Source organism: Drosophila willistoni (genome assembly GCF_018902025.1).
Source record: "Drosophila willistoni isolate 14030-0811.24 chromosome 2R unlocalized genomic scaffold, UCI_dwil_1.1 Seg200, whole genome shotgun sequence".
Classification (NCBI taxonomy): domain Eukaryota; kingdom Metazoa; phylum Arthropoda; class Insecta; order Diptera; family Drosophilidae; genus Drosophila; species Drosophila willistoni.
The window spans coordinates 6,458,732-6,474,120 of NW_025814051.1; the positions used below are offsets into that span (position 1 = coordinate 6,458,732).

General features: G+C 34.8%; 1 protein-coding gene across 4 annotated transcripts in view; it reads left to right on the forward strand.

Moving 5' to 3' along the window:
- The window catches only part of LOC6643735 (protein spire), a 46,288-nt gene that overhangs the window by 13,466 nt on the left and 17,433 nt on the right, over positions 1-15,389 (forward strand). For all 4 annotated transcript variants that reach the window (XM_023176393.2, XM_002066348.4, XM_023176394.2 and 1 more), the window contains exon 3: positions 15,063-15,180. In XM_023176393.2, the coding sequence (XP_023032161.1) occupies positions 15,063-15,180 (118 nt within the window). The remainder of the gene's footprint in view (positions 1-15,062; positions 15,181-15,389) is intronic.

Here is a 15,389-nt window from a genome sequence, read left to right on the forward strand (position 1 = left end):
AGAACATAGAACTTAATTTATTGTTTAGGAAAATGGCTTCTTTTGCTAGCACAGAAAGTATAGGTAAACTATATTGTCTTGTAAAAGTTCAATTTTATGGTTAAAGATCATAAAACAAAATGAGCTACAACAACAACATTAACAACAAACAAGCATTAATGTGTGAAAGTGTTGGCGGGATCCTCTCCTCGAAGCACCAAAAAGTACAAAAGAAACAAACGAAAGAAAAAAAGAAACAATTTTATGGCAATTTTAGCAGAGATGTTCAACATGCCCTTCCACATGCGGCCCAAACGCTCCTCAAGCTCAAACCGAAACTCCAAACTCAAGTGCGAAAGTGTTTTCCAGGCCCACGAAGAATGCATTTTGGGTTACTTGATGAAGGTTCCCACCGAATAAAACCAAAACAAAAATAATGAAGTAAGTAAGTCGTCTCGCCGACTTAGGTATACCATACACCAGTAAAGCAAATATTTCAACTTTATTAAACAAACATTTTCACAGGCTTTTTACAAGCATATCTTAGTATCTCGCTCACCCAATCATACGAGCACCCTAGCGCCCCCACCAGCCAACGGCCAACTCCGGCCCTATGGAAAAACGTTTATATGCACAACTCGACTGTTTTTGGTCCGATTTTGATCAAATTTGGTATTTTGCTAGATATTAGTATTAAATTTAAGTGTGCCAAATTTGATTGCATAAGGTAAAAAAATACGGGAGATAATCAAGTTTTTCAAATTACGGGGGCGGAAAAGGGCGTGGCAAAATTTTTACACATACAAAATGTGTGCATTTACTAAGCGAATATACATACCAAATATGGTGTCGCTAGCTGTAATAGCTTTTGAGATAAACGCTTTTTTTAAATTGCGGGGGCGGAAAGGGGCGTGGCAAAAATTTGAAATAAACTTGATCACTCTACATACTACACGAGTCTACATACCAAATTTGGTGGCTCTAGCTCTTACAGTCTCCGAGATCTAGGTGTTCATGCGGACAGACGGACGGACGGACAGACGGACAGACGGACGGACAGACGGACATGGCTAGATCGACTCGGTTGTTGATCCTGATCAAGAATATATATACCTTGTGGGGTCGGAGATGCTTCCTTCTGCCTGTTACATACATTTTGGCGACTTTAATATACCATTTCACCCTATGGGTGTATGGTATAAAAAGAAAAGCTCCTCCAATAGTATGGTCATTTTAATCATATCGAAGTGCCTATACACTGGATAGCGAATGCTATATATGATTTTTATTATTTGGCATATTATATTATACTTTTTTTTTTAACAAAAAGGCAATTTGCAAGTCAAATTGAACCGTAATACATAGGATTTAGGGGTCCTGCTTTAAAGTTGTGCATTAACGAAATACAGTGTCTTGAAAATGGGATATGTGATAGAATCTTGAAACGTATAACTCTCAGAACGTAGAATCACAACTTTTTAAAAATATTAAATAATTAAAAATTTAATTTATCTATATTTGTTTTTTGATATAATATTATCTTGAGCTTGAGCAAAAAAATCTTCTTAAGCGATTTATATTATTAATCATGCCATTACTAACGATAGAAACGCATTCTGGTTAAACTTGAAAATATAACTTTTAGAGATTCTAGAGATTACGATTATGGTAGTTAAGTCGTTAAGTTAAACCTTTTATAAAATTTAATATACCTTCATGGTAGAGTATCTAAGCGACCGAAACAAATAGGCTGAGTAAATGTGCGCCTAGGCATAGAGAATTCACATGATGATCGTTAGTTGTGTTGCTGTTGCTGGTGTTGGCTATGGCTAAAGGTAATTAAAAGTACTACCAACTGCAAGCAGCGACTGCATTTAGGCACTTTGATGAGGAAGAAAGATGGAGTAGGAGTAGGAGGCGACCCCTAAACCAAAAAGAAGTGGAAAGAAAATCGTAACATGGAAGCGCAAAGTTTCTCTACGCCTTAAAAAAAAGGGGGAGAAAAAAAAAACTGTTTAATGTATCTCTTAGTTTTAGTATGGGAAGAGGTGTTGTTGCTGTTGTTGTTGTTGGTGGATGCCGTTTTCAATTAAGTGCTGTTGTTGGAGTTGTTGGGTGTGTGTGAGAAATATCTGTGCAGCTACTCAATGCAGGTCGTCCAACGTTTCTCGTTCATTCATTCTTTACCACCAGCCATTTCAGAGAGTGGACGGAATGGTATGGAGTGGAGTGGACGGAATGGTATGGAGTGGAGTGGAGTGAAGTGTGTTTAGCATAAAATGCAAGCATGTAATTCCATTGTCTTTATGTGAAATTTTTCATGCTACATTCTTTTGTTGGGATTTGAAAATTCTTAATAATTTAATGATACAAAGGAGGAAAATATATCATCAAGACATAAGACTTAGTGGGGTAAAAATTATACATAAAATTTCTTTTTAGAAGGATTTCCATTTTCTACATTATTTTTTATGTCTATAACCTAAAAAATAAGAAATTTTATTCGATGATAGCAATGCGAAAATGTAAATTTTTTTGTTTTTTTTTAATTCTGAATACCCCCCTAACTCTCATAGAAAAGAGAATTCTGGTTCATTTGTTGGCAGAATAATTGCACAAGTACAACTATAAATTTATAAGATTAACTTGTTAGAATAGATAACGTTTAATATCTATAAATGGTTGGAAACATTTATTGTATATTATAGAATAGAAACGTATGGAGGCTTCATTAACAAGGCTTTTCTCCTTCTCTTTGTCATTTTTGACAAATTTAGGATACTCTTAATAAAGTAATCAACATTTTTGAATTTTGTGTCTTTATTTATTTCAACGCATTCTATTTATCTATTAAATGCCAATTCTAATTTTGTTGTTCTAATTTGTTACACAATCCTATATACATATAATAGCTATATTAAAGTCTATCTATTTCAATTCGGGATTGACTAGGGCGAACAACCCTCAATTCGTGACTAACAACTAAACAAGTCACAATTGAATATTATACAACCATAATCATCAGAGAAGGGTGGAGGATTCAAATAGTATTTTTTTTTTTACTTTGCTTTAGTTTCTACACCCTTTCGAATTTGGTGTTTGTATTCGTCTAACATGGCCAAGGGGGGCCTAAAAAATGGAGACCACTTCATTTAAAAAAAAAATAATTGGATTAATCTTTTTAATTATTCGAAAGATTTATGTATATCGTTTATTTCACTTGAACAGCATATCCTGAAAGTGATATGAAAAAAAAATTTCAAAGTAGATCTTTTCTTTCGAAAAAGTCAGTATACTTATAGTTAGGGTATGCAGATCTGCATAAATTTCGTATATGAAATATGGGGATGGTGGTTAGTAGTAGACGAACCCCATGAACTACAGAAATTGCAAGTGTGACTGCATTCAGCATAAATAATAAAAACAAAACAAAAAAAAAACACAGCAACAAACAATTTAACTTTTTATATTTTACGTTGTTTGTTCAACACAAAAAAAAAAAACAAACAAGACGAGAAAAACAATTGAAATTGAGTGGCTGCGCGTGCATCGTTGACATTTTCTTCTTCGTTTTTCCTTTTGACCTTTGAATGAGGCGAAGGCTTATGCAATTTGGGGTTTTTAAAGGAACCATGCGGAACTCCAACATATCATATGACAAAAAAGTATTACCTTTTATGCAAATATGGCTGATCAACATAATGATGATCATGATCATCATGATAAGTCTACTATATATACAAATTGCTGTCGTCTAACCACAAAAGGCTTAAGCTAATGTTGAATTTGAAACTGAGGCTTAAGCTCGTGACTGACTGACTGACTGAGTAACTGACTTTGAAGATATGACAAGCATTGCTTGTGATTTCCTTCATTACTTTTGATCTAGGAAATGTCAGTTTTTGCGGTGATTGGTAATACATATGTATATGTACATAAGTCTACAAACATCTAACCTATATGGGTGAATCATTTTTGTTTTTCCCTTCCCCCTGATTCGCTTCGCCGCACTTCAATGCACAAATAAAGGGAAAAATGGCATTTTTAAGGGCTTGGTTAGACCAATTGTGGCCATAAATAGTCACAATTTCTGTCTACCCTTTTTCCTGCACAATGCAATGAACTAAAACTTCATTCGGTTTCAATATTTTATTATTTGGGTGCGGTCTCTCAGCCCCAGCTGAGAGAGGGATTTACTTTTGACAGCTTTTCAAAAAACAAAAAATGTAGGAAACATAATATGGGAATGGTTGAGAGGGACAACAAAATATTACCCAAGAGTTACACAAAATAAGGGCAGAGCCCATAAGAAAATTAAGTAATTATTATAATCAATGATGATGGGCTGGGTTATGATCGCATTTCTAATTGACAAGGTCATCCAAATTGTAGTGGCATTTGTTAAATCAATACTGTGTTTGCTTAAGTGATACACTTTCAAAGGTATTTATAATTTTGACCACAAAGTTGAGCAACTTTGATCGACAAGACGGCGCATCTTTATGGAATATTTATTACTGGAAATTATTTACCATAAAATACTTAAGGTTTGGTTTAAAAGTACAGTGATTACTGCCAAATCTGGATAATCTGGAAGAAATAGTTTTGATTTATGTATCTCTTACAATAGAAATGTAAAAATGAATGGAGCAATTTGGCAAACGATTTAGGGTAAAAAGAAGCTATTTCAATGCTTTTGTCATCCGTTTATCTTCCTACAAACGCTTCTCTATATATTATATAGATACGTGTATATTGTAAAAATGTGTAATACAGTTTTAATTTTTTAAATTATCCAATGACTCTTTCAATTTGTCGATAACACATTTTACAAATCGAAACACTTTTTTTAATGCCTTAAATGAATCATACAAATATATTGCTATTCTCAGTTATGATGTATACAGCAACCTAATTATCTTGGATCCGGGTGACTAGTTTTCTTTTATATATGCTAAGCATTAATTGTTATGACTTTTAAACTTTAAAATGGATTATTGATATTGCACAATGCACATTTACTTCTAACATGTTAGTTATTATAAAGCCACATTTTTTCTATGCTTATCTATGAAATGTAATTATCATAAAGTCATTGGCTTCAGTTGGTTTGTGTTTTGTCAGGGCTGGCCAGCAAGTCACGTGTAAAAGTGTCTTTTTAGTCTAGCCCCCTCATATCTATGACAAAGATAAAAAGAAACCATGGCCCAAATTGTCATACAGATAGATAATGTAAGATTATTTCATAATTGTAATTTTAATTTAACGACAAAAAGACATTTCATTATTACTCGAAAAAGAAAAAGAAAAACAAAATATGACAAAAAACAATTTAAAATTCAAAGCCAATTGCTAATGTAACCTCGACTGTGATACTAAATACCCTAGCAAATTTCTGATTTTGCTGATCATACGATGCCTATGGATGAAATATAATATTACACATATCACACACACACCAGTGTATATATGTATGTACATATACGTATTTCGAAAAAAGTAATTGTTAATGTAACTAAGAAATGGCACTTTAAAATGTATTTATTTTACATTGATCTACATATATTTAATTATATATATACTGACTTAGTTGACCAATGTGGTTGTAGTTGAATGTAAAGAAGTCGTCTCTTTCAAATATATTGGCTAAATTCCAATTATACCTTACAAAGAGGCACTTTAAATACCTTTATATACCTTATTCAATATCCTTTAGTGTTTAGATTTATGTTTCTAACATCTTAAGAGCTTAAAAGAAAAAAAAAAGATCAAAAAGCTATGTAATTCAATAAATAATCCTATAAATAACTAAACTCATACTGAATCCTATACTTAGTCTTAGCGTAACTTTTGCAAAACATATTATTGAGAATTTAAAGCAAACCTTTTTGAAACTTTTATTCATTCTTTTGTTTGAATTATCGATTCAACTTGTTGAATAAATATAAACCCATTGCATAGTTTTCGTTACAGTTCTTCGAAAAAACGATATACCCACTTTAACGAGCATATCTCGAATGTCAGTTTACAGTTCTTAGCTATTCATCACATTCCCTTTTCAAATCATCACAAATATATTTCTCTCACTCATAAGCAATTAAGCAATGTAAACTTTGGTCTCTGTTTTGTGTTTTGTTTTGTGTTGCCGATCAAAGTAAATATTACATTATGGCGATTGGATGAATGGATGGATCGATGGACGGAGGGGCTCTCCCTTCTTATTGTTAGTGCAAATAAGTGTGGACAATTATTTGCCTGAAATGAAACACCAACAGAGTGTAGTCTGTGTGTGACTCAAGTTCTGGATAACAGTAGAAACAAAAAAAAAAGTTATAGCATTTTTCATTATATTTGTGTTTCGGTTTTGGTTTTTTTTAGAGCGTGAACAGCTGCTGCTGGCACTGAGCTACCTGTTCCATTTAGCTAACTGGCTCGCCCGTACTTTTATGGGTTCGTTTGTACCCTATGCTTCAGTAGCAGCAACAACATCAGCAGCAGCAGCAAATGTTGCAAGTGCTGCTGCTGTTGCTGCTGCTGCTGCTTGTTGACTGACTCTGTCCATGCCGCCAAAAACAAAACACAAACACAATGGCAACTCTGGTTCTCTGACTTTATATCTGGTTGTGCTGACTCTTGGCGACTTGGTTGACTGCCTCTTGGCCGCCGTTTGTTTTATGCTCCGTCTGGCTTAGACTCTTTTGGGGGCCTCTCTGGTTCTCTGATTCTCTGATTGTTGCTGCTCCCGCTGTCCGGATGGCCACGGTCTATGCCTATTGCTACGCATTTGTAATAAGCGGAACATGTTGCCGCCACACTGGTCTAAAATCAATTTGAAACTTTATCTTCCTTAAAGCCATTTTGTTAGAATTTTATTTTTGTTTAAGATCTAGTTTATCTGGATGAAGAAAAAAACACAAGTTTCTTTACTATTCCTTTTATAAACAACCGATGTGGAATACGATTCTAAAGGATGTTCCTGTGTAACAAATATAAAATTACATAAATCAATTTAGAAATCTTTCATAGCTTATCTTGACTATGAAGAAGGTTTATATAGTCACGTCAGTAAGGCAACAAATATTTGTATTGAATTCAAAAATCTTTAGGAAAGTTTACACTGAAATATATGTATCACATATTTCTTTGAAATAAATTACTCTGGATAAATAAGTTTGTTAATTAGACACAAGCAATTGCGAAATAGAAAGATTATGCAAAGTTATCTAAAATATAAATTGAAGCCTTTCTTTCCTTCCAAAATTGAATTAATATTTATATTTATTGGGTTATCCCAGTGTGCCTGTCTGCCAGCCATGGTCGCATCATTATCATTTCCATCATTATCATCAACATCGTTCAAGCATTGCACATTGTTCTATAGAATCAATCAATTGCTGTGGCAGGCACCAGAACTGCCACGACGAACGATGACAACGCGCACGACGTCAACATAAAAGTGTCGATCAACTAAATGTTGTCGGCCAGCCTAGAAGATGATGTTGGTGAAGAAGACGACGACGAAGTTGGATGGGGGAGAGTATTGAAGGAGTGTTGGCCAACTTCATGGCTGGTTGCTTGGCTTTCTGTCTTCTGAGTTTTTGAGTTGGTTCCTGGTGCCGGCGATACTTTTGCAGCAATTGTAGATACTGTAATTGCATGCGCCGTGTGAGGCGGCTTGAAAGACAACAACAAGAACAACTCAAACTCGAAGAGAAAGACAATGACCCGACCACTACAGAAGAGCAAAAGAAATTCTTTTTCTTTTTTCGGCACCTAAACAAACATTTAAAGTTGGAGCGGGGGGGAACAAAATTGAATGCATGTCAATATTTGATACTTGGCCACCGATTCAATGACCGTTAGGTAAACAATATGTACTTATATTTTAGGAAAAAATGCCCCAAGAATAGACCAAAACTTTTCAAGAGTGTCCAACACTTGAAATTAGAATAATGCATCTGCATAGAGAGAGCTGTGTGGGAATCGCAGCATCTAATGCTGATGCTGTCGTACAATGAAGCCATAATTCTTTTTACCTGGACGTGATAAAGGACTCATTAAAACATCACTTCAATGGGGAAGCCTCCAAATCCAGAGAGTATCAGACTCCTCGGACTTGAGTTGGCCTATAGACAGACACAACGATAGAAAGATTGAGAGAGTGGAGAGAGGGGTAGGGAAGAGAAAAACTTACTCACTTGTTCAATTGCTTTGGCACTTTAAGGCCAAAACGCGAACCAGTCTTTTGCCTAAAGAATACTCTATTGGAAATATTTATTTACCACTGATTCAGCTGTGATATGAGACTACAAAGAGGATATTCCCTATTTCTGAGATTTAAAAGAATCTAATTACTAATAAATACTTTAGGTAATGACACTTTTATTAAGAACTATTTACCTATATATAAAATTTGACATTCTAATAAACTTCTTGGTTATACATAGAAGATATAATTTATTGTAAGCAAATTCTTTTAACTACTTCATACATGTTTAAATACCTACAATTTTTAAGTGATTTATGTCAAGTAAGAGAATTAAGACTTACTTTAGTAGAAGAATCTTCTTTTCCGATTAATAGTCTTAACAACTATTATCCAGCTCGTAATATTTGCAAGTCAGAATTTTGCATTTGTTTTTTAACGCATTTGCCGATAACTTATCACCACTTAATTTTTAATTGTTTATACAATATGCCTTAATATAAAAGTTATATAGATATACAATTGTTAGTGAGATAAATTTGTTATACCATTACTCTTTTATAATCCGAAAATTTAACTGAATACAATCTCTGATCAATACTCTTCTCCAAGTAATTATTGTTACATAAAATACACTGCTTTATGAATTCATATCTCTTCGATTATAGAAGTGTATCCAAGTATTTACATATCTAGTTTTAAGACCACTTCGTTTGGCATGTCTTTTGCTTCTGCTTGAGCTTGTGGCTCCTTCTGGCATTGCAAATATAAGTATAGAGAAAACAAGTTGGCGCTGGACTTGGACTTAAAGACTAACAGTTACTTTTCCTATATAAACTTTTTCCTTTTTTTTTTTTTTGGACCTGCATATACATAGATGCGAGAGAAGTAGATGCTGTTGCTGGTGTGCCTATCATGGGAAACTTTTAAGAGTTAGAGGCGGCCAACTGGCAACTGGTGGTGCTCATGGTGCCGGTGGTGGTTTCCAGTCACGAATTTCACCCATCCCATCCCATCCAATTCTATCTCCATGGGCAGAGACCATTCTATTCTAGTGTAGAGCCATTTGACTGGGATGCAGGCAACGTACTGGGTTTTCTGGATAGAGGCTTGCCGTCAATTCATAAGCTCTTCAGTCTAAGTTTTGCTTACTTTTTTTCTTTTTCTGCGAGTATTTCAATTTTTGTGTGTATGTTGTCTGTACTTACGGTACTTGAGCCAATTACCCAATTAAACCGCCAAAACCATTTTGTGCAATCTCATCGTCGCCTTTGCCATGCCTTGCCCTCCGTTTCTATCTCCATAAAAAAAAAAAAATAGAAAAATATTGATATATAGCATTTTGTTGGTTTGTTGTTGTTGTTGGCCCCCTTCTGGCTATTACTTTGATTTTGACTTTGATTTTTTTGATTTTGATTTCAAGTCATGTTGTTGTTCCTTCTATCTTAGAGGCGTGTACAATTAGCGGTGCGGTGGGTTCCCGTTATAATGCTGTTAGGGATTATGTTTGGGTCAAGCTTTAGTTGTTTGCCAAACTCTCAGTGTGTGAACCGAGAAACTTGTTTCAGCGATTATTTTTTTTTTCGTCTTTTGATAGCCATCGCCCAGGCCCAGAGCCAGATTGATCTTGAACTCAAACCGGAACTGCATTTACCAAAAAAAACATGATTGAAGTTTGATAGAAGTTTCTAAATGGGTTGGGCTCCTAAATTTTGCCTAAGAGCGTTTTGCCAAAGTGGTGGGAATGGGAACAAGAACGAGAATAACATAAATTGACTTTGACTGATTGATAGCTCATTGACAAGGAGTATAATTCAAATTTTCAGATTTTAGATTACTTATACGATTGTTGAAAACTCATTTAATGGGTTCATAAGCATATAATAAGCTACTTAAAATGTATGCCTTATGCGGACTTTGATTGCTTCTGATTTCATTTTTACCCTTGTGAAATAATTTTTCTAACTTTAGTTTTTTCTAAAAAAAAGGATTTCATATACAAAATATTTCCGGTATAAATAAATGCCTATAAATGTAACAATTTATGCACAAAGCCATTCTTAAGATGATCTCGTCTATTGTTAAGGAAAGAATCCACAAAAAAAAAGAGAGCTGAGCTAGAGAACTTCTTTGTGTCCACTGCTGCCCACTTGTCTTGACCATTTGGACCATGGAACAGCAACTGTTGCTGCTGCTGGTGGTAACTGGCAATTGTCAATGTTTCTGTCTGCTATCAGAATTCACATTTTATGCAATTGTTTCCATAGAAAGAATGCCCCCATACAAGAAGCCAAGCGGCAATTCTATCCTATTCCCCCCTTCAATCCATACTTTACTATCTACTATGTGCGGTCAGTCGTGATCGAAGGGAGGAGAAAGGAATGGGTCAAGAAAAAATGCGACGCCAATGTAAAGCAGCTTGGGGATTGGCGACAACGATTAAAATCTCTGGGGAGACAATGAGAGAGCAAACTGGGAAATATATTGTAGTTCTTTTTCTTTTTTTTTTTCCTTTTTTTTACGCCACACAAAAAGGTTTAGTTTGGCGTCTCTGTCTCTCTGTCTCTCTCTCTCTCTCTCTCTCTCTCTCTCTCTCTCTCTCTCTCTCTCTCTCTCTCTCTCTCTCTGTTTCTTTGCAAACCATTAAGCACTTTACATTCAACGTGGCAAGATCAAAGTGACTAAAACAGAGAAGGCAAAAAAAAAAACCAACAACAAAATTGTACAGAAATTTATGGCCTCAGATATCCAAGAGATACAAGATGCAAGATGCAGACTGGAGGCTAGACCTGGACAAAGCAACAACAGAAACAAAAACGGCTACAACATTTGCCGGTTGTTGCTGACCAACAACAGGCTGAAGCAGGTTATACAATTTTAGATTTTCCAGTTTCTTTTTTTGTTTTTTTTCTTTCCATACTTGCAAACTCTATGCGACAGGCAAGGAGTTGCCCCATGAAAGACTGCGGAGCGGGGGTTAGAAGCGGTTGCTAGCTGGTAATGCAGTAGGGGTTAAGGTGGTTGGTGGGGGTCTATAGAGGTGAGGGGATTGCCTCCAATGAGTATGCATGTTTGACCCAAATACAAGACACAAGTTAAACAAGAGAAGGAAATATGAATATTTCACTCAAGATAGATGCATACAGCCACATGCACTTTACACTGAGACAAAAAACAGGTGCTTTCTATTATTCTTATAGTACTTTTAACAAACTTGGCAAGTATCAAATATTGTTCTTAATTAATAGTACCAATTGAAAGCAATCTATCCTCGTTTTTTGTTTTCTGTGGCCCTTTGTTTGTCGGGTAAACAATAAAACAAGCAAAAAGCATAAAGGTTCCTTTGATTTTCCGAATACATTTTAAACTATACATGAAATATGAAAATTCACAAGTTAATATAAATAAATAATAAACAACAATTGTTAAAAGCAACTTGTAGAATTTCTTCGATAACATCGGTACTTACCCAATAAAAAAGATATCAATTATAAGTATTCATAGCAGAGAAGAAAATTGGTCTAAAGTCTCGAATTGCTCGACTTACAATTACGAATAATAAAAATAAGAAAAATAAAAATAACAAAAAAGCTTTTGGAATTTATTGACTTCATTACCTGTAATGGAATTAATTTCTTAAATAAAATCTTTAATTATATAGAAAAGTTTCTTGCAGTGTGGTAGACAAGAGAGGGGGGGTGGCATAGATAGCATGTTATATGCTCATATTATAATTACTTACGTTCTCAGTTTATCGTAGCCAAGGTGTCGTCTACTGTCAGACTCTATCTCTGTCTGTCATGCTCGAGGGAAAGTGAATGTGTATGGGAATATGAAGAAGAAAAGTATATTTCAAATTATATTTTGTATAGCTCGTACCACCGACTATATCTATATATTTACCAAGAGTGTCTTGAAATAATATTTGCACAAAGCTACACAACAACAACAACAATATGATTATCTACCCTTTAACCATCCCCCCTCCACCAAGTACTTATTTTAGTGTCTTTCTCTGCAACTTGTTTGTCTCTTCTATCTCTCTCTCTCTCTCGCTCGTATTCGTTTCGGAACACAGACGTGCGAACTGGGTTAATTTCCTATATATATGTATATATATAGAGATATATCCATTATGTTTAAAACAAAAAATGATAGCATTATATTCCCACAATTGCCCAAGTAGTAAGATTGCACAAAATAAAAGAGATAGCTTTAATAATTGTAATGAGATATTTGGCATTATTGCTTCTTGGTTACGATTTGTTTACTTTTTGCAGTGACGAAGAAATTGAAATTCTCCATAAACGCCGTGGCGTAATCAAGTTCTTTAACACCGAATTTAACACTCCCCCTTTTTGTGTTTTTGGGTTGCAAACTGCTGCTGATATATGTATATACAATAAAACAAAGTCTAATAAACATAAACTCAATTTCATACCGCACCTTTCAGTTCCTTCCTACCATCTTTACCTACCCAACTCCACTGGCAATGTGAATCAGCGCAAAAATTCAAATTGAAATGAAATAAAAAGAGCAACCCATAAAGCCAACGAGGTCAGACAAAAGGTTAAACTGACAAGATTGACAAGGCACCACCAAATGGCGACGACATGGACATGGAGTCTCTAAGAGGGCCCCCCAAAAAACGGGCCGGGAGTATAAAAACTTCCCACCAACACCCCCATGGACGACTGACTCTCCTCCATTTCGAAACTAGCTCGTATAATTGCCGCATTGCATGTTTTCAACTTTGATATTATTGAAAATGGTAGTTGCTCGTTTTAGTTTTTTCTTTTGTTTTCTTTTCCTTTTTTTTTTTGTTTTTTTTATTTTTTTGGCTGTGGTGAGAAAATTTGCAAACATTTTTTTGGGCCGGGTCTATAGTAGTCTAGTATAGTATACTACTAGGGTGTGTTTTGCATACTATTTACTTAATGGATATGCAAAATTATAGAGCCCCTTTGGTATTTGAAGTCTCATGAATGACTGACTACCAACGAGTTGCCACCAGGGCCATTACATTTCAGTAGTTTTTACTTACTATGTTCTGCTTTTGCACTAATTATCTTGGGAACCTCCACAAAGATCTCGAGAATGAAAGGGTCTGGACTGATGGTCTCATTTTCTAGGCTTCTGCAGAAGTCTATTTCAAGTTCTCTTTCTAAAAAAGGGTTGACTACACTTGATTGCTCATCTATCTCATGTGAAGTTCTCAGATTTTTACTTATATTAGTCACAAAAGGTCATAAGTGAAAAAACATTTAAGAATTGACATTTATTTTAATGACATTTTGACGAGTGCAAACAACTATATTTGGTCATTGCAAAAACAATTACATTTTATGAGTTTGACAAGTTCGAAAGACAAAATACAATTTACACACTAATATAATAAGTAGAATTTTGGAAGGTCAATAAGACACATTCCCCTTGCAGTTTTGTACTATTTTTACCCATGTTTATAACTTTAGATAGGTTTTAAATACTTTAATTCAGATTTAAAACCTTCAAGAGGTGTGCTTTGTGATAATTTGAGTATTAAATGAAATTAGCAAAATATATTCAAGTTAAGTAAAAACACGTAATCTCAAAGTAATTGGTTTTATCTCCTAAATTTCGTAGCGCAACCTCGAGTAAAACTTTTGGAAATTCTAGGAATTATTTGATTTATGAAAAATAAATTATTTGGTAAAGCTAAAGACCACGTCTAGATTTTGTTCTATAAAAATGTACAAACAATTACAGAGTATTTCGTTGTACACTTTGTGTATTTACGTTAAATTTCTTTAGGTTTTTTTCATAATTTATTTTGTTTTTTTTCTACCATTAATTATTATGTCTTTTCCCTCTCACACAATGAACTATGCAATTCTTTTGCAAATGATGTAAGGGACATAAGTTAAGAGGCAAACGTGCAGAAGAGAGTGGGGTAGGGAAACAAAAAAAAAGTGGGAAGCATTTAGCTGCCATTTGGTAAGTTGGTTGACAACCTCCAATCTCCACCTCACATCGTCGTCTTCATCTTCGTGGTGGAAATGCCAGTCACCTAGCAAGTGAATCGAATGCACAGCTGTCACAATGTTTCTTCTCTTTATTTCTTTTCTTTTTATCATTTAATTTTCATAATAAAAATGAAATCATGTGAACAATAATAACATGGATGGATTAGAGTTGACGGGGGGGAACATTCAAGAGAGATATACATACATATGTTGTGAGAGATATGAAGGCTGCGTGGGCGAAGTTTTATTTGATCGAGTTTGACTTTTTTTGAGGTTTGGCTTGGCTGGCGGGCGGCTCTACAGTGATACTAAAAATAACGCAACAGCAGCCGCACCGGCAGCTGCAAATTATTATTTAACTGCTTCTTCAGTACGGATTTGGACGTTTTTTTTTATTTCTTTATTTTTGTTTTTTTGGGAGAAGGAGGGGGTTTTTTTAACACTTGGCCAAGTGTTTTTTTCGCCAACGCCAAAAAGCAAAAGTGAAAGTGAAACAACTGCACTTGGGCGCGTTGAGGAGCAGTTGCACCTGAACTCTAACTTTAACGCCAACTCTTCCCCTCCCAACACCAACACCAACAATTAGTGTTTAGCTTAAGTTTTCTACGAAATCAACTTCCAAAACTCCAATTAGAGTGTCAGTTTAATGAACTGCTAGTAGAGACCTTAGGACCGATCAGGCCAAGAGACAATCAAGTAGCAAAGAGGGAAGTGACTCTCTTCAACAGCCAACAAGTTGCATATACTACTAGCTACTACCACTCGTACACATTCATAGGCGTCCTTAACCTTTGCTCATTTCAATGGGAATTTCGTAAAATTTATGAATTGTTTGTTAAACTATTTTTTTGTTTCTTTTTTTTTCATTGCAGATTATCGGTGAACTGGTTACAATTGTTTATACCGCGTTGGATTACAATTTGCCAGAGGATGAAGAATGCCAATTATCGCAGGAACTCAACAGTTTGTTCAACTATATGACAATAGATGGTGAGTTGTTTATTATTCTAAGACCTTCTACTAAGCAACAGGGGGTAGTTCAATGAAAAGTTACAAAAAGAAAATATTAAAAAAATTTTAATTGAGATGCAAGTAACTTAAAGCGAATTATATTATAACCTCAAGCATCGATTAAGGAGTTTACAAAGTTAATTCTTTTGTTGTTCAATGTGATTTCCAGGAAGTTTAAATTATAGCTT